The sequence below is a fragment of the Vulpes vulpes genome, chromosome 3 (assembly GCF_048418805.1).
Source record: "Vulpes vulpes isolate BD-2025 chromosome 3, VulVul3, whole genome shotgun sequence".
In the NCBI taxonomy this organism is placed as follows: domain Eukaryota; kingdom Metazoa; phylum Chordata; class Mammalia; order Carnivora; family Canidae; genus Vulpes; species Vulpes vulpes.
In genome coordinates this window covers 14473040-14493242 of record NC_132782.1, presented here as the reverse complement: position 1 = coordinate 14493242, position 20203 = coordinate 14473040, and the positions used below count along the sequence as shown (strand labels likewise).

The window sequence follows — 20203 nt, the reverse complement described above, 5'->3', positions numbered from 1 at the left end:
ACAATTCAGCATGGCTTCTAACAGGATAGGTAACGCCGTGGGGCACAGCCTTTTCCTCGGAATTTGGTTTCACTCTCAGAATGTTCTCGCAGGCTGGACAAGGAGTCCCAGGGGCCAAGCAGACAAAAAGAGGACAATTGCCAGAAGGAAGTGTTGCTTTCCTTAAAATTGTTAACTTAATCAGAGTCACCTGGGGGGTGGGGAGAAGCTGTCAAGAAAGGAAGAGGGTCCTGCTGGCTTTGCAGCCGTGGCCCCTGCGCGTTGAGCCCGGCCTCTGCTCCAGGCCCCAGGCCCCCCGGGGCTTGGCGGGAGCTCGGGGCACAGCAGCTAGAGGTGCGACTGCCATGCACAGCACCGGGCAGGGTTTGTAGTTTTTCAGTGTGGGGCGGTGCTTAAAAATTTCAGGTGTTTTTTTTTTTTTTTGTCTCTGGAAAAATGTGTTGCCATCCTTTGTGACACGTGGCTGACACTTGGCCTGCGTTCCGTCTGCGCCGAAGCAGCGACAGCCAAGGTTTCCCCGGGCACTGCAGCGCGCCAGGCACCGACCCAAGGGCTTCAGGTCCCTGTCCTCCTTAGGCCGTGACAACCCCCACCGGGCTGGCCCCTGTCCCCGACCTGTTGAGCGACACAAGAGCTCAGCCCGCGCACCTGCCTAGGGCCGCCCAGGGGACGGTGTGGGGGCTCCGGGTCCCTGCCTCTGCAGGTGGGGGGGGTGCTGCAGATGCAGACGGAGGCCGAGACCCCGGCGGCGGTGCCGGGGTCACCGCGGGGGACCTCCCTGCACCCCGAGCCCAGCTGAGCCTGTTTTCAGGCCTGGAGGCGGCTGGAAGCGGGGAGCCGGGCTATCAGCTGTCACCCCTGCAGCTCCCCGAGGCCAGGCCCAGAGGGACGGGGCACCACACCGTCCCCGCCTCTCCACCCGCAGCGTGACCGGGACCGTGACCATCCCCGGCGGGTTGTGTAGACCTAGCTTCCGAACCGACCTAGCAAGGCTACCAGCACCTGCTCTTGCATTTTCCACCCTAATGACCCGGTCAGAATCCTGAGCGGAGGCCCCTGCCAAGGGGAAGGAAGTGAAAGGCAACGGGTCAGGAGGATGGGTGTGGGGGGGTCAGGAGGATGGGCGTGGGTGCGGGGAGGGTGCCTGCGGCCTGCGGGAAAGGCCTGCATCTTAGCAGAGGTTAAGGCTCAATCCCTCCCCAGAGACACCTGCTCCAGGAAGCCGCTATCCAACTGGCCAGCACAGAGCTTTTGCTTTTACCAGTGGGAACATTTGTAAATCGAAACAAACACTGGCATGTGGCTCCTCTGAGCTTATGTCTAATAGTGTGTGTGTGTGTGTGTGTGTGTGTGTGTCTCCTTCCAGAATGCCTGCTAGACAGAAAGGAACTGACCCCGAGGTTTCCCCAAGGCCAAGGTGGCAAGGTGCCCCCCTACCTACGTTGGTGTCTTCTGGGTCCTGTGAAGGGAGCTGCTGTATCATGATGCCCGCGTGCAAGGGGAGCTGAGAGAGGCTGGGTGAGCCTCAGAACTGAGACAGAGAATCTCATTCTCTCATTAAGATCATCAGAAACAGGCTTGTAAGAACACCGCTGCGCTTGATGTTCTAGCCCTTTGGCTACCAGAGAGGACAGGAGTTGAGATTTCTTCTCCAAGCAATTGTCTTGGCACATGTAAAATTGATGATGTGTGTATATACGCATTTCGATGGGTAACTCAGGCTCAGAATAGTCCAGGGAGCCCTAAAGATCCCGAACCAGGGAAATGGCATGCACTGATTTTTAATCCATTTATATTCTGATTCCCTCTCAGCATGTGGAGCCAGGTCAATAAATTTTCATTAGTGATAATAAGGACCAACCAATAAGTCAAAGACCAACATTTGTCTTAGATTTTAAAATAGATAACACGTTTGAAAGAAAGGAGAGGGGGGGAAAATAGGATTTTAGATAGAGCACAAATTAAACTGTGAGAATATAAGTGACCCTGTCACCAATTTTAGCAGATCCTGCTCTAGTACAATTAAGATGATAAGAAGTGATACAAAAAGAAAGGAAGAAAGAAAGGCTGTGGCTGGCCCCTGTGTCTATGAGGAACTAATTAAAATTGAACGAAAGCTTTCTTGAGCTTGGAAGCAGCAGGTGACAGAGCCATCCCTTCATTAGGAATTAAGAAGGAATTTTAGTAATCTGCAATCTTTGTTCGTGAATCATCCCCATTTCTGGTTGCCTACTTTCCACCAGCAGCACCTTCCAGCGTGGGGGGCTGGTATGCTGAGATTTTCCACCCCAGGCTTAGCTGTCGGCCTTTTGAAAGACAGACCCAAGCCCATCATACAAATAGGCTATATTTAAAAGTTATTAGCCACTTAAAGGACACTATTACACGGAGGCCCTGTTATTTCAAGCTCAGGCTAGCCTGCTTTGCCCACTTCCTCAGACTGCCTTAATTCTGGCTGCTAAGAACGTTCTGAGAAGCTGAAATGAGAGAAGCAGACCTGGACGACCCCTCCTTGGGTGTCCAGGGTGAAAGTGCCGCTCAGTTGCCACCCATTTCCCACCCAGGGAGTGCATAGCTCTCCCTGGAACTTCAGATTCTCCATGCCTGGTAATTCCTGAACCAAGTGAGGTCAGTGGAGCCAGGTGCAAGTGCTATCTTGGCAGGAAAAATGGACAAGAAGGGCCCTATTCCAAACTTTTGAGCCCGAAAACAAAATTTTATACAGAATCTTAACACGTCATAGAAATGCTCTTCTGATATCATGGCAGTGGCAGGACAGGGGAGCTGAGCCCTGCCCATCTAACTTCTCCTCACTCCCTGAAGTGGCCCCTGAGGGCTCCCACTGAATCCTGTGTTACTAGGTTTAGAAGCTATTGGGCTTAGCAGCCACTGCTGTCCCTTCCCATGGAGGACCTTAAGAAGGGAGCTGGACCAGGACCCTTGCACATGTTGGAACACCGGCAGTGGTGTGCCCCACACTGCCTGCCCACTTGGCAGATGCCCTACACCAAGCCTGGGCAGAAATCAAAATGGATCGTCTTTCCCACATCCCCATTTGTATATTATGAGTGGATGACAGCACATTCACACTGCACTGGGTTGTGAGAATTAAAGAAATAAAAGAGGGATCCCTGGGTGGCGCAGCGGTTTGGCGCCTGCCTTTGGCCCAGGGCGCGATCCTGGAGACCCGGGATCAAATCCCACGTCGGGCTCCCTGCATGGAGCCTGCTTCTTCCCCTGCCTATGTCTCTGCCTCTCTCTCTCTCTCTCTCTCTGTATGACTATCATAAATAAATAATTAAAAAAAAATAAAAATAAAAAAATAAAAGAGACCAAGTATAAGGCACATGTAACACAGTGCCTAATCTGAAGATTGTGCTGGAGAAATGGTGTCTTCAGTGTTTTTGTCCTTCTTTTCTAGCTTTTGTTCAAAGTAATATTCTATTTACCATGGAAGTAAATTTCTTTGACACTTATCGCTCCTCAGAGATAGCCTAACTTGAACTTCTTAAAAGTGATGAGCGCCTGAAGTCATTCCTACATTAACACACTCATTCACTCAGTGAACATCCATGGAATGTCTGCTCTGTGCCAGGCTCTGTGCTGGTCATGTGGGATACAGAGACTCTCAAAGAGTTCAGCCTCCAGTGGAGGAGACAGGCAAGTGAACAGATTATAACAGTATAGGGAGGTAGGATCTAGAGCAGAGATGAGCACTAGTTCTATGCATCTCTGATGGGTGCCATTTTGAGATGGGAGGCTCACATGAGTGGGATAACCAAATCGTGAAGATGCATTGAATGGGGACTGGTAACCAAGGTGAAGAAGTGTCTACCAGACAGAGGATACAGCATGCACAAATTCAGGGACCCATGATGGTGGGTGGGAGTTGATGGGAGAAGTGGAAAGGACCCATGGTGGGGGGCAGGGGGTGGCAGTGACTGCCAGTGGTTGAATAGATGCAGAGGGGTGGGGCTCATGGATAGATGGAGAGAGACAAGCTGGATAAGAAGCCAGGGCCTGGATCTCAAAGGTCCTTTTATAAAATATCATGAGGGCTGAATTTTATACTGAAGGTCTGGAAGTCATTGAAGAGTCTGAAAGAGGGTCATGGCCACAGAGTGGAAGATGCATTAGAGACACAGGGACAGGGCCCTCGCCAGCTCCCTCGTCCAAATAACTTTGTTTGGATTAGAAAAAGGAGATCCCCTGAAAAGACACAGCTCGGAGCCAGGGTGCAAGGCTCCAGGGTGCAGAGTGGGTTAGATTTCTGCCTTCATGCAGCCCTTCAACCAGGTGCCTTTGTGCATATACAATCTATGCAACTTCAAGACAGTACTCCTAGACAGAAGAACAGGTTAAGAGATTTTTTTTTTTTCCAAAACAATGACAGAGGTCATGAAATGAGAAGAAAGCTATAGATATAAAAGGTGTTTAAAAGAGAGAAGCTTGATCTTGAGGTGTGATAGAAAAAGGAGTCATGGGTGGCTCCCAGGTATTGGGCTGATTGGGTGGGCAGAGGTCCCAGACATCATGGTGAAAAGCTTTGGAGAAAAGCTGCTAAGCTCTGTTTTGGATAGTTGACTTTGCCATTCCATGGGACACCCAGATGGAAATATCCAACAGAGTGTTGATATACGGCTTGGAGTACAGATAAGACATTTGGCCTAATAATACGCATGTGCAGGTCTTCAATAGGGAAAAAAGAGCTGAAGCTGCTGCAGAAGTTAAGATCACCCAGGTCAGTGGTGGGTTAGGATTTATCAAGGTTTCATTCCAATCATTTCTTCATCATTGTGGACAGCATCCACAATGAACCCTGGAGGGAACAACAACCAACTACACTTCCTTCCTTGTTTTATTCTTTTCTTTTTATTTATTTACTTTTTAATGTCCAGCACAGTGGTATTTGCCATTTGAAAAACCGATCTTAAGCTTCTTTACAGAGGAACAATTGATTTTCCCATGAAAGCCTCTTTAAAGCCTAGCGGTGAGGGTGCAGGGGACCAAACCTTCATAAACCGTTCCTGGGCATGTGCCTTTGTCCCTTAAATCCGATCTGTGATTGTGTTAAAGTGAACCCGATGACTGACATCAGGCATCCTAGGAGCTGCTGTGTGTTTCTGGCTACTACAAACAAAGGGAAACTGAAGCCCCTAAATGGATAAAAGAGGCTAAGCATGACCACGAATTGCAGAATTACCAGGCAAAATGATGTTTCGGTAACAACTGCGCTTTTCCATGGCCACCAATTAGAGCAGCTGAGCTCGGAGATGCAGCATTACCTGGACTTAAAGCTTGATTGTGAGGCTGTCTCTTGTAGCCAAGTGCTAATGCGGACCTGCCATGCAGAGCCACATTCCAGCGGATTCGTAAGCACCGTGTCTGGAGCTGTTGCTATCCAAGGACAGGAAAGACCTTGCTCTAGTAATGTAGGGGTGATAATAAGAATATAAACCCTTAACTATCTTTCATTTATTTATTCATTTAACCTACAAGTACTCACTGAATGTAGTTTATAAGACCGATACCCTTAGTTTCAAAGAAGCCCCGTATGCTCCCTCACTATATCTTTTATTACGCTGGCCACTGGATTTGTCCTCACAATTTTCGATGTCATAACCTTCGATGGAAATGCTCTACTCCATGTATTCCAAGAACACCCTTTACTTGCCTGATGGCAAGATTTTATTTATTGATTTGACACAGAGAGAAAGCGCACAAGCAGACAGAGCGAGGCAGGGAGAGGGAAAAATAGGCTCCCTACTGAGCAGGGAGCCAGATGCGGGGCTCGATCCCAGGTCCCCAAAATCATAACGTAAGCCGAAGGCAGATGCCCAGCTGACTGAGCCACCCAGGTGGCCCTAAGCAGGGACTTCTGTAACTTTCTTGACTGAGTTAAGGGCGCTCATTGTAGCCTAGTCACCACCTTGAGGCATGAACACACCCAGTATTGAGACAAGGTGATATTGCAAATGGTCACTTTTCATTCATCAGACATTTATGGAGAGTCAAAAGCCCAGACTCTAAACACTCAGGACACAAAGAAGAACAAGACGTAGCCCCTGCCCTTGCAGGGGTGACAGAAACGTCAACTCATACCTGCCATCGCTGTGGGAAGCACAATAGTGGCGTGCACATTAGGCACCGCGGAGCGCCCCAGGAGTGGGTGATAAACTCAGTCTGAGAACTCAGAAGAGACTTGACTGAGCCCTCCCAAGCAGAATTACTTCCTGTTGTTTCCTGATTTTTGTGGTACCCAAATGATAAATGTGCAATAGAGGAGAATCACCCTTCAAATCAGTCTCTCAAGTACCAGAATATAACACCGAGTTCTGGAAGGTAGGACAGCTTGTAATCACTCCTCCAGTCACATCGCTAGCTGCAACTAAAGAGGAAGAACTGTTTATTGCGAACACTTTGTACCTTTGCTGAAGAATGGATGTGACCTGCTTGCAGAAATTCTCTCCATTTTGAGAAAACTCCTTTAGGTTCTTGTACACCTTATTATACTGAAAGAGAAAAGATGTACACAAGGGTTATGAGCACCTCCAAAGATAGAACTCCTATGAATTCAGACTGCTCTGTGATGATGCCTGTCACTGTGAATGATCCTGCAGCTACGGGGATGCATACCTTTTGGAGGAGCTCCTAAAATAAAGATTAAGTCTCTTCTGCCTGGATATGAAATATCCTGGAGAACTTCTCAAAAATAAAGCTAGTCTGTCTGTTTCTCCCCAACGACTCAGCAGTGGGGTGATTTTGAAGTCTGATTTCCTGTCACTTCCATTGTTCCCAGAATGGTTAAAAGTACATTCTGAAACACGTACGCAGAGTAATAATTTTCTGCCTCCCCCCCCCAGCTTCACAATAATATTCCTCAGTGTCAGACCCCAAACTCACTCAAGTGAATGTATTTTGGGGCTGAGATACGAAGATGTAAGTGAATAGCTTTTAGTAAACTGTGTCCCGGTCCTCCTATATCTCATCTAACTCTAGTAATGAGAATGTTATAGCTATGAGTTGAACATTTTTGTTGCAGCAAACTTTTATATGTGTATGACTAAGCCTCTAGAAATTCATTTCTCTATGAATTTAGTCTACAGACACAAGAATTCCAAGGAGAAGATTTTGTCACTTGATGTAGCACTCCACAAGGTCACTCTCAAAGTTCTACTCGTAAAGGTAGCATTGATGACAATAAGTTTTAAGTGTTCAAATGGAGAGAGTAAATGTGAATGAATTCACAGCTTTCCTGACACAGAGCAGCCAAGTCAGGTGGTGGGACAGTCCCCAGCGCACTCCCTCAGAGTTTCCACCTGGGACATATGATATCTCATTGCATTTTTGAAAATGCAATTTTGCAGAAGAGGATGAAAGTTCCTATGAAACAAGTGCATGCCATAGCTCTCTGCTGGAGTGATGAGCCAGCGTGTTCCAGCACTCCAGGGGCACTCAGCTGGGCACGGCGCTGAGAGCTCACACTCAGTGAGCACGACTATGCAGCCTGCAGGGTCACACAGGAGAATCCTCAGGGCCGAGGTGACCTTTCAGCTGTCACAGCAGGACCCGGGGTGTGGTGCTAGCAGAGTAGCAAACAGAGGACATGGGGCCATGGAGGAGGAAAGGACGTCACGAAATGACCTGACCTGGTCCCTCCCTTCAGGGCTGGAAAGAACCGATACCTGGGATATTAGAAACACAGTCCTCTAGAGACCAAATTCTTTCATCTTTTTGCGGTGGTTTTACTCTCCTCTGAACTTAGCACAGAAGGCCGGGGCAGGTTCTGGTAGACACACAGGAGCAGTCAACAGCTTCTACGAAACTGCCTTGGGCTCAACTGTGGTCAGGGAGCAAAGCTCTTTATAAAGACATGGTTAACTCCTGAAGCGAGGTCTGCAACGTCGTGTGACTGCAGGCTCCTGTCAGCACCCGAGAGTGAGGGGGGTGTGGGGTGGGGTGGGGGCGGCCAGGTGGGGAGACGCTGTTCCAACAGCTCTGGGCCCACGAGGCCACACAGTAAGGGTTGTCCCAAAAAGCTGAAACAGGGATTGGCATCTGAAACATGAGTTTCTACAAACAATTGTAGCAAACAATTTGCGAAGTGTAAAGCTCTCTGCAGAGCGAGCAAAACATACCTAGAGTGAGGCTGTCATGAGGAAAGGATTCTCCTGAGTTATGAGAGTGAAATCACTATTTGACAACCAAGCCACACAGATAACTCGGCAGATGAATGAAAGGATGTTACAAGGCCTCCTTCCTCCCCTTTCAGGCACAATGGGAAAGTTTAAGCGAGCACCTTAAAATGGTTTAGCTTTTTTTGTTTGCTCCTCTGTTGCCCACACATTCTCCCTGGATGGAGTTCCTCCTGAAGCTTTTGTTGTCTTCCCACACCACCAAATAACGTCCCACAAGTCACACAGAGGTATCATGAGAAAAATACAGGTAAATGTGTAGCTGGGCACATGCCCCTGGAATAAAGTGATTTCTCAGTGTCTCTCCCTTAGGTGTAGCCATGGAACTAAATGCTTCCCAAAGAAACATGAGTGAGAGTTTTGTGTGGGATTTCAGTGAAGTCTCCTTCCTCCTCTTTCCTGACACCTGAACTTAGAAACGATGGCTGCCCCAGTGTGTATGGCAACAGTGTCCACAGCAGCCTAAACATGGAAAGAGCCCAGATGTCCATCGACGGATGGACGGATGAAGAAGATGTGGTGTATCTATGCCACGGACTACTACTCAGCCATCAGAAAGAATGAGCTCTTACCATTTGCAATGGTGTGGATGGAGCTAGGGGGTATTATGCTAAACAAAGTAAGTCTGTCAGAGAAAGACAATTATCCTATGATCTCACTCATATATGGGATTTAAGAAGCAAAGCAGATGAACATGGGGAACAGGAAGGAAAAAATAAAATAAGGCAAAAGCTTTCAGAAAGGGAGGCAAACCATAAGAGACTCTTAAGTATAAGAAACAAACTGAGGGTTGCTGGAGGGGCAGTGGGTAGGGGGATGGGGTGACCGGGTGATGGCATTAAGGAGGACGTTTGAAGTAATGAGCACTGGGTGTTATATGCAGCTGATGAACCACTGAACTCTACTTCTGAAACTAATAATGGTGTGTGCTAATTAAACTGAATTTAAATTTAAAAGAAGAAGAACAAGAACAAGAAGAAGAAGAAGAACAAGAACAAGAACAAGAAAGAAAGAAACAATGGCTGATGCTGATGCCATAAGGCGATCTTGAGGGTAGACGTCATGTGCTAAGACGGTAGAGCAGAAAGAGAAAAAGAGCCTGGGTCCCTGATGGCCCTGGGGACCACCACACAAGCCCCTCAGCTCTCTACTCTTAGACTTAACTTATGTGTGAGAGAAATACAGTAAGAGAGGTTTTTAAAAGCCACTCTTATTTTTGGATTTTAAAATGTGCAGCTGAACATAGCTCTAACTCATACACAGTCTTTTAACTTTTTATTTTAAATTATGAAACATTTTTATGTTTCATAAAACAATAATGATGCAGATAATAATAATGATACCCATTATGAACTCACTACCTGAGTTATAGAGATATTTAACACTTTGCTTCTGCTTTCTCTTTTAACGACTGTTTTTTCCTTTTCATAATTTCTTTGGCTATACTTGGGCACTTATTCTTCCCCATGAAGATTTATCTAATTACATTTTTTAAAAATCCCCGTTGGGATCCTAATTGGAATTGCATTACAAATATATCAGTTTGAGGAAATTGACTTTTTTATGGTATTTAGACTTCCATCCAAGGACATAGTAAGTCTTTTCATGTGTTCAAATCTTATTTTATGTTCAATAAAATTTTATGATGTTCTTCATAAGTCCTATAGCTTTCCTATTTGATTTATTCAGAAATATCTCACAGTATTAAATTGTGAGGTTTTTTTTTTTTTTAATGTAATGTCCTCTCTGCTTTGCTCTCCTATGTAATGTCCACATCAAAGCAGAAACAAAGACCCAACAAAAACACCAGGGGACCATGTCCCACAGAGAAAGATTCAAAAGCATGCTTGCAGAGTGAGCTCTCCTGCTCTGAAACACTATGAGGCTGGGGCTGGGGGAAGACAAAGCAGAGACATAGATTAGAGAGGATTCTGGAGGTTTCAGAGAGGAGTGAGAAGAACCTCCCATCAAGAGAGCCAGGAGCTCAGGGAAGAAACTCTGAGCTGAGCTGTCCTAGGGGATGGGCCCACACCAGCACCATCACCTGCAGAGTCTGCATCCAGAAGTCCTGGGAAAGAATAGGGTTTCTCAGACCCCATGTGTGAGAATGGGGTCTTGGAGGGGAAATCTTGCCCCTAGTGAATGAAGGTGGAAATGAGCAGAATCAGTCGAGAATTTTTCTATGTGCTCGGCTGCAGGGGCTGCTGCATTTCTCAAATTTATCAAGCCATCAAAACTCTCCAAGACATGTTTTTAAAATACTATATCCGGGGAACTTGCACTAGGAGGCCAGGCAGCCCTGAAAGTTTTTAAGCTATTGATCCAAAACTCAGTTGTTTTGGGGGAAGTTGGAGACCTTGGGAGAAAATGGAGAGTCCCTGACTTCTATGAGAAAATGGAGAGTCCCTGTCTTTCCCCTGTCATTCAAACTCAACTTTTTAAAGCAAGAGGCTGCTCAAACAAGGCACAGCTTATGCTTCAATCGACCCTGGCCCTGGAAGACGATTTCCTGTTACTTAACAGACTGGTACTTCCTAACGTTTTCACATCATGGCACACCTAGAAAATCATATTTGGGGGCACCTGGGTGGCTCAGTCAGTTAAGCATCAGACTCTTGGTTTTGGCTCAGGTTGTAATTTCAGGGTCCTGAGGTCAAGCCCCTCATTGGGCTCCATGCTCAGCATGGAGTCTGCTTAAGACTTTCTTCTTCTCCCTCTGCTCCTGCCCCTGCACACACACACTCTCTTTTTAGTTTAAAATTTTTTTAAAAGATCTTCTTTATTTATTCATGAGAGACACAGAAAGAGAGAGAGGCAGAGACATAAGCAGAGGGAGAAGCAGGCTCCATGCTGTGAGCCCGACAGGGGACTAGACCTCAGGACCCCAGGATCATGCCCTGGGCCGAAGGTGACGCTAAACTGCTGAGCCACCCGGGCTGCCCTCTCTCTCCTTTAAATAAATAAATAAATACATACTTTAAAAATATTATTTTATTATATATTTATGTATTTATTATAATAAATATTTAAATAAATAAATATTTTTAAAAATAAAATAATAATTAAAAATAATGATATTTGTACTGGTTCAGTATGTGGTAAATGGACAAAGTTGTTCAACGCAGAGGACCTGGCCTGTGATCTCTGCCCCCCAGCCATATCTTGCCAAGATTCATGTCTCAAGTACACCCATAACCCATCCACCAGGGTGCCCGAGCACACACTAGTCCAGGACTCCTCAATACATTATGTTGTTGTTAACTTAGTAATCGGATGACAGCAGGATGTTCTTATTACAGCAATGGAGAAAATCTTTATCTTTGACCCCATGTGCAGTGTACCAGACACTCCTCGACAAACCCTGATCTACCCTGAGATAAAGGTGACATTGGTAAATAAAAGAGTTGCCAAGAATACTCCCATTAGTGCAGCATAACCCTTTCTTTTTTTCTTTAAAGATTTTATTTATTTATTCATGAGAGACACAGAGAGAGAGGGAGAAGCAGAGACTCAGGCAGAGGGAGAAGCAGGCTCCATGCAGGGAGCCCGACATGGGACTCTATCCCAGGTCTCCAGGATCACGCCCTGGGCCAAAGGCGGCACTAAACCGCTGAGCCACCCGCTGGGCTGCCCGCATAATCCTTTCTTTACAAAGAGTGATTCTGTACCCTTCATCATGTCCCATCTACTCAGACTTAAAGACAAAATCTGTGGAAAGCAGACTTGCATAAATATCAAAGCAGAACCAGCGCAGTCTTGTGTGTCTGTGTGTGTGAACGTGCGCGTGGTGATCAGAAAATTTTGGAACATATCTACTTTGAGGTGATGAATCTCTTGACCTTGGCTTTGGCTTCCCCTTTGCTATCCTACCTCTCCTTCCCAACACATTCTCATTTACCAGAAAGGCCACTGAAGGGATTCCATGGATCACAGCTTGAAAGCCAATAAAGTCTAATCCCTTTATTTTATACTTAAGCAGCCAAAGAGCTGAAAGTAACTTCATTAATTAAGGACAGAACCGTGATTAGAAATATTAGGTTAGCCAATCAATGAGAGAAGCCATCAGAAATAAATATATTTAATTATTAATAAACATATAGCTATACATTTATTAATAATTAAATATTATAATATTAAATATATAGCTATACATTTATTAATAAAGTATAATAATGTATAGCTATAAATTAGCTATAAATAGCTAATCAGTATAATTGCACTAAGTATACTCAGAGTAATAGTTACCTTTAAGTGTTATAATCAATACAAATGGCTTCCTAATGTCATCAACCAGCACAAGAAGTGTTTTCTCTAGTCAAAATCCGATAGAAGGTGAATTTTTGGTGTTTTTTCCCCACCCATTGAATTTTCAAATTACCCATCCTTTACACATATTCATTCCAGGAAAAGAACCTACTATTGATCTTACATCTCCATATGCATTTTTATTAACACACCGTCTCTCCTGGGTCTCATTAATTACTAGGAAAAAAGTTAATGTATTTGGGGATCCCTGGGTGGTGCAGCGGTTTGGCGCCTGCCTTTGGCCCAGGGCGCAATCCTGGAGACCCGGGATCGAATCCGACGTCGGGCTCCCGGTGCATGGAGCCTGCTTCTCCCTCTGCCTGTGTCTCTGCCTCTCTTTCTCTCTCTGTGACTATCATAAGTAAATTAAAAAAAAAAAAAAAAGTTAATGTATTTTTTCCCTGATAAAGGGAGCTCAGGCTAGTGGTGGAATATTTGGGACATTTCTGAGCCCCTAAAAAAAACTCTTCACAAAGAAAACTGGTACACACAGGCATTTCCCATTCAGTCTTTAAAAAAATATTTCTGCCCAACATTTGTAAGCAAAATCTGTTGTATAAATGTTGTCATCACCAAAAATGTATCAATCAAAGTAACGGGCATGTGGAATAATTAGATAACTTCTAAACAATATAAAATGCACTGTATCAACCCTGGATTAGCTGTTCTTTCTGATTTTCTACAATTTGAATAATTAAAGTTAAATTCAGTTGTTCCAGAAAAGTTCATTTCTATTCTAGATGGCAGTATGGAGAGTTTTTGGACAGTGATATCCTCATAGTGTCGGTTTTTTTTTTTTTTTAAGATTTTATTTATTTATTCATGAGAGACACAGAGACAGAGGCAGAGAGAGATGCAGGCTTCCTGCAGGGAGCTTGATGCAGGACTCGATCCCAGGACCCCGGGGTCACAACCTGAGCCTAAGGTTGTGAATTAAATTAAAACCCATTTAAGCTAAAGCCATTTAAGTTAAAACCCATTAAAAACCAATTTATATTATATAAATAAATAAATAAATAAATAAATAAATAAATAGATATTCAGAATTGAAGTACATTCTAAATTTCTTTTTTACTTTTTTCTGATTGCAGGGGAGGTGGGGGCACAAGTGGAGGGACTGAGCATGGACTTAAGGCCCATCCCAGGACCCTGGGATCCCGACCTGAGCCTGAGGCAGATGCTTAACAGACTGAGCCTCCCAGGTGCCTCTGAAGTAAATTTTAACTTTCAGTTAGAAGTTAGTGGAAACAAAGAGGCCGTGTTTTTCCCATTGAATTTCAGGTAACCACGGATTTCCATACATGGATCCGTGGGGCCGACCAGCTTAAACACTGCAGCTAAGCTCGGCTTCACGAATGCTGTTCGTGCAGCCCCGGGGAGGGAATGGGACATCTTGCCGGTGGTTAAAGCTTGGGGTTCTTTGCGGTTTCCCCCCGAAACCCCCCAGGGTTCAGGAAGCATTCGTGGGCAGCCAATTCCTTGGTTTTATTCTGTTGCCAAACTGCAGCTTCATCTTCCTACATTATTCCCCAGCACAAGCTAGAACTGCCCCAGGAAATCAACGTGAACCCTTGAAAATGAAACAATCCCAAATAAACAAAGATTCCAGGAGTTTAGAGGATTTAGAAACCCTGGCTGAAGGGATATCCGCCTCCTCTGGACCCCCACACTACCTTTGATGGCTCTGGGCCCAGAGAGAGAACCTTCAAGCTGTGGGCAAGGAGCAGTCCTTGGGGAGATGCTCAGCTGAGGGGAAAGAACCCCTCAGAACCTTAGGGAGGCAGCATGAGGGGCACCTGGTGGCTCAGCGGTTGGGCGTCTGCCTTCGGCCCAGGGCATGATCCTGGGGTCCCGGGATCAAGTCCCATGTTGGGCTCCCCGCATGGAGCCTGCTTCTCCCTCTGCCTGGGTCTCTGCCTCTCTCTGTGTGTCTCTCATGATTAAATAAATAAAATCTTAAAAAAAAAAAAAAAAAAAGAGGGACCACAAGGCTGACCCATGATGTGGTGATGGGTTATCTTGGGGGCTGCTCAGATGGAATCATATCTGCTGACCCTGGTCTGAAGGCAGCCTTTGAAAAGGACATTAGGTGACTCGTTCTTTTATTGTTAACCGGATCCCAGTTTCTCTCTCTTCTATCTCACTCTTCACATGGTCTTGACTTTCTTCTTTGGTGCCGGTTGGAGCCCAGTTGTTGCCTCCACTTACCCCACCCCTGTCTCACTCAACCATCCTTATGCAAAAATATGTCATCAAAGTATCAGTGGGAAGAGAGCAGAGGGGTTAACACTTGGTAAGGCGGCAAATGCAAAGAGAGAAAAATAAACAGCAAATACACGAACAATAGAGACTTAAAAAAAATTATCTGTTCTTACCAGTGGAGAGAAGATTGGGATGGAGGAAATTAAAGGGGAGAATTTTCAGCCTTAAAATCTATATACAGCTATATTTTGGAATTTGTTTTTGCATCAGACACATATTTACTTTTGTATTTCAAAAAAGTAGACAGAACCTGCTATTATATCGTCATTATTAATAATAGTAGCCATTCTGCCTTCATCTCATTTAGCTCATGTGATTCATGAACTCCATTTTGTGGGGTGGCACTTACAGCTCCACCTTCTCTAAACCTGTGCTTTGTACATTATATACACAAAAATGAAACTAATAATTCTCTGTCGCTCTTCTTCTTTATGGCTTTATTGCAGCCCTCATTTATGTTTCTCCACAGTTTGTTATTGTTGGGTGTTTTTTGTTTTTTTTTTTTATAAAACACTTGAGGGATGAACGCAAATCCTTGCTTCCGATGTCACCGATTTTAGTTTTTTGCCACCCTTTCCTGGGCTAACACACTGACGATTCTCGACTATTTGATGTCTACAGTAGATACACCCCCACATGCCTTAATTGCTCCTTCTTTCCTAAATTTCATCTCTATATTGCTATTAACCTCACACACTATCTTTGGATTTTTGACCAATCTTCTGTTTTGGGTAACACCCCCAGGACTAAACAAACATGTTAGTAAACTTGTCTGAGAACCACTATATGCCAGGCAGAGTGGGGGACCCGTCCTTCCACTTACAGGCTTTGCAATTCTTCTTCTTTTTTTTTTTTTTTTTTTAAGATTTTATTTATTTATTCATGAGAATAGAGAGAGGCGGAGACACAGGCAGAGGGAGAAGCAGGCTCCATGCAGGGAGCCCGATGTGGGACTCGATCCCGGGACTCCAGGATCACACCCTGGGCCTAAGGCAGGCGCTAAACCGCTGAGGCACCCGGGCTGCCCAGGCTTTGCAATTCTTGACTCTAAATGACATGGGGAAATAAGCCAAAAGCTTCCACCCTCATTTCATTCTCAGAGCCCCAAATTGGCTGCAGGTTCTGAGTATTTGTGTCGCCACTCTACACACGATGTTGGCACCATTGGTGTATATCTTAAGAATGTTTTCCAAACAGCCACCATCTGCAAGCAAGTATGATGCTATACCCACTGGAAGTTTTTCCAACAACACGAGAATAAAAGATGACAATTAACCAGCCCTGTCATTTGCTAGAAAGGGTTGTTTTAAATCAAACCGAAGAAAAGCCACAAGACTTTTGTATCACAGCCAATGTCTAAACATGTTTGCCGAATGTCTCAAATTTCTTAAGTTAAAACCCATTAATATATAAACCTCCCCTCTGAGGCCACCCTCTCACCCACAGGCGCAAAACCACACTGAGCTACTCACCGAGCAATCTGCCAGTGGGTCCCTCATATTGGAACGTTTGTCCTTCTGTCCTTTTACTTACGTTCCAGCATTCAGCACTCAAGAAACTACAATCAAGGTTGGGTGTGTCCTGGGTTTCCCGTATGCAAAGGGCCTAGAGAACGTCAGTCCTTGTCAAACACCCCGAGGAGGAAGTCCCAGCCCTGGACTTTCATCCCGTTTGTTTCCTGAAAAAGCAAAGAACTGCTCTGGGTCAAGAGAGCTGGACTGAGATGCTGAGAGTGACTTCTGTAAATACTTAGAGCACAGAATATTTGAGTCCTACACTGTGTGACCTCTCGAGAAGGCCCAGAAGCCATCAAGTGTCCCAATAATTCGAGTGTTCGGGGTAGATATGGAGGAAGCATGCTTTCCTGGCCTGCTGTATTTACCACATTTTTTAATTTTCTGTATTTCACGACGCTTTGGCATGTGCGGGCCTTTCAGACCTGGGCAGGGACCGCCCTCCCTACAGTTAGCCAATTCCTGGAGATAGCAAACAACTGGCCTGTGAGCGTGACTTTGATATGCAAACTAACCAATCCTGAGCTCAGACCCCCAACCACCAACTTTATCTAACCCTCACACAGAGTCAATATTCCCCCGCCCCAAATCACCTCAGGGTCAGGTACTAAACAATTAGGGCCACACCCACAGAACTATGACTGGAGTGGGAAAATGTCTAGAAGAGTCTATCAGAGAGCCAGGTACACACTGACCACTTCACAGGGCCTAACTCAACTCAACCCTCACTCCCAGCCCAAGAGGCTAAACTATGAAGTTAGGAAGGATTTTCCTATGTTCACCTTTACCTTTTTTTTTAAATTATTACTCAAAAGGGTAAACAGAGCTAGAAATCAACAATCAGCAACTGGTCATTTATTGCTTTCTCTGCACCCAGCTGTCAATCCTCAGATTTCCAGCTGACGGCCTGTTGCCTTTCGGTGGCCATTTGCTGGAATGCAGGCAGCCTTCCTATGACCCCCAGGCCCCGGGTCTGAGAGGAGCTCCACCCGGAGAGCCCCGTGGAACCCGTCAGAGCTGCCTGGGGAGGGGGCAAAGTCTGATCATCTGCCCTAGGTATGCAGGCTCCATTCAAATCGGAACGAAGAGGAAGGGGTCACAGAGGGAAGAGAAGCTGCCCTGCAGTCAGAGAGGAGCGGTCCGTGGTCCGGTGCCACGACCCGCACACTGAGCAAGGCTCTCCTCTTAGCTTCTCCCAGGGAAGGTTACCACTGGAAGGTTACACTGAGCAGCAGCAGCCAGGGGCTAGAATCCGATAAGCAAGCCGGCATTCTGAAAGCCGCGTAGAGACAGGGTGTCCGCTGAAGTCAATGTGTCATTCGGATTCCCACGGGAGGGCTTCCCTGCCACCAGAGACTGTAGACAAACTGGGCTGGAGCTTGGTCCCAGGGCCTGGGGCAGCTCAGCATCTTCCTTCTGATTCCGGAGGCCCTCGGTCTCATTTCAGCTACCACTTGGTCCCAAATGGGGAGACTGGCCTCCCTTGCTGGTTTGCACAAGAAACGCCATCACACCGCACCTCCTGGGACCTCTGTGGCCCTTTCAAAGATGGGTAGGGGGTTGCGGCCCCCACACTGCTCACGTGTGTTTCTCCCCGCAGGCTGACCAGCGTTCCCTTCGGCTTCCTGGACACCAGCTAAGCTATCTTCTTGCCACAGTAGCCTTTTCAGGACTGTTGTAATGGCAGCATGGTGTTTGGGATGAATCTAGACTTAACTAGTTTGGCTATTTGTTGAGCTTTCCAGAGAGGTGTTTGAATCTGGAAAAAATAATAGATATAGATATAGATACAGATTTAGAGGGTAGAAAGGATTGTATCAGTTACCCGTTGTCACAATGATGCCGTGTAACAAACAGAAGACCCAGTGGCTTCAAACGGCAGAGACCTTCCTTAGTTTACAAGTCTGTGGTTTAGCTGAGCGGTTCTTCTGGTCTCCCTGGTAGCCCTCACGTGAAAGCAGGTCATCCACACGCCCTGTTGCTCTTGGCTGGGCCTGGCAGCGTATAGCTCCTCGGAGTTCCGCTGGGCAGGTAGTTGGCTGTGGGTTGAGGCAATTCTTCTTCAGCCAGTTGTTGAACCTGGACTGTTCACAGGGCCTGGTGAGGAGCCATGAGTGAGTGACAGCACCCAAGGCTTTGGGAGGCGCAGGCTTAGGACTGCCACATCATCCCTTGAGCCATACCCAGCTCTCCAAAGCCAGTCACAGGCACCCCAGAGGCATGGAAGTGGGGGAGGTCCACCCCTGGATATTGAAGAGGCAGCGAATTGGGATTAGGTTCACATTAAATTCACCAGGATGGTCAATCAACATTTATTCTTGAATGACTAAGAAGATAAAACAGAAAAGACAGTGGAGGACATGGCTGATATTGGTCATCCTCTCCCTTTCCCCAGTTCAGCCTCAGGGAACATGTTTGGGACTCCAGCAGGGCTTGAGTTGGAGAGAAATAAAGAGTTAATTCTCTAAGGACTCTGGACACAGACTTGGAGATTCATTCTTCCCTCCCACGCTCGCCCTGGGGCGAGCCCAGTAGCCCAGTAGGTTCTCTATCGTGTCTCCAGCACCGGAGGCTGTGACTGGTGAGGCACCTGGGAGTGAGGACATCTGTCTCTGCACCTCTGAGTGGGGCTCCTGCCCCCCAGAAATGGTCCAGGGAGACCGGGAGGAAGGAGCTGAGTTCCTGTGCGAGCAAGAGGGAGAAGAGCCTTGTAGTTTTGGAATTAATATTATGGGGGAGGAAGCATTCCTGCCCCCTTCAAAGTCCTTCTAGTTGCACTAAGAGGCACACTGACATGAAACAGGATAACAGGAGAAAATCAAATTTAATAGTAGGATACCTGGGATCCCTGGGTGGCTCAATGGTTGAGCGTCTGCCTTTGGCCCAGGGCGTAATCCTGGGGTCCCGGGTTCAAGTCCCACATCGGGCTCCCTGCATGGAGCCTGCTTCTCCCTCTGCCTGTGTCTCTGCCTCCTTCTCTCTGTGTCTCTCATGAATAAATAAATAAAATCATTTTTTTAAGAAAAAAAGAATAAAAAAGAGTAAATGTTTGGAGAATCAATGTTTGCTGGGCTGCTCAGGAACAGTGAAACAGAGAACACTTTGAACAAACAGGGCTTATTAGTCTCCTTCCTGTCTACCATCCCTTGTTCATATCATAATGCAGTCATCTATGGCGATGGCTTTCTTCCTGGAGCGGGTCCTCTACCTAGATTCTTTGAGGCAATTGTGGGGGAAGGTTAACGAGCTTTTCCTGAATCTGCTGGGTTTTGATTGCTTTTTAACTCAAAATCATCTTCCTGTCAAGTGGCTCATCCTGGGGTGGCCTGTCCTCGGCTCCCATCAAAATTAACATAACTCTGTATCTTTAGGTCCATGAGAACTATATACAGCAAAGCATCTCATGGAAGGTACTAAAATATTTGGTTCCCAAGGCATCCTTTTGAGTTCTTTGTCCTCAGGTTTGTCTCTGGATTACACATATTCTCCGGCTTCTTTCCAGCTCAGTCCTCCAGCCTGACTCCCTTCCTGACTGACACCTCAGATGCCAATCTTCCTGCTTCCTTTCCCATCTCCACTGAGCATTCACATGCCTGGCATGGCATCTCTGCAGAGAGAAAAACTGCAGTGGACTCCCTTGAGTCGAGCCTGGAAGCCACTCCACTGTACCCCACTCAACCCATTTTGCACTGTCTCCAAGGGGAGTCAACAACACGAGTAACATTTGTTTGTTTGTTTGTTTGTTTTTAAGATTTTTTTAATTTACTTATTCATGATAGAAATAGAGAGAGGCAGAGACACAAGAGGAGGGAGAAGCAGACTCTATGCCGGGAGCCCGACGTGGGACTCGATCCCGGGACTCCAGGATCACACCCTGGGCCAAAGGCAGGCGCCAAACTGCTGAGCCACCCAGGGATCCCACATTTG

General features: G+C 46.2%; 1 protein-coding gene across 5 annotated transcripts in view; it reads right to left on the bottom strand.

The window, feature by feature from the left end:
• NOSTRIN (nitric oxide synthase trafficking) overlaps positions 1–16386 on the bottom strand; it is a 56658-nt gene extending 40272 nt beyond the window's left edge. For 2 of the 5 annotated variants that reach the window (XM_072751868.1, XM_072751866.1), the window contains exons 1-2: positions 16235–16349; positions 6427–6512 (exon numbers count right to left, since the gene is read on the bottom strand). In XM_072751868.1, the coding sequence (XP_072607969.1) occupies positions 6427–6512; positions 16235–16261 (113 nt within the window). In that variant the 5' untranslated portion in view covers positions 16262–16349. Of the gene's footprint in view, positions 1–6426; positions 6513–16234 lie in introns of all 5 variants that reach the window. The other 3 variants (XM_072751865.1, XM_025994105.2, XM_072751867.1) reach the window with 3 other exon arrangements.
• Between the last annotated feature and the right edge of the window lie 3817 nt (positions 16387–20203).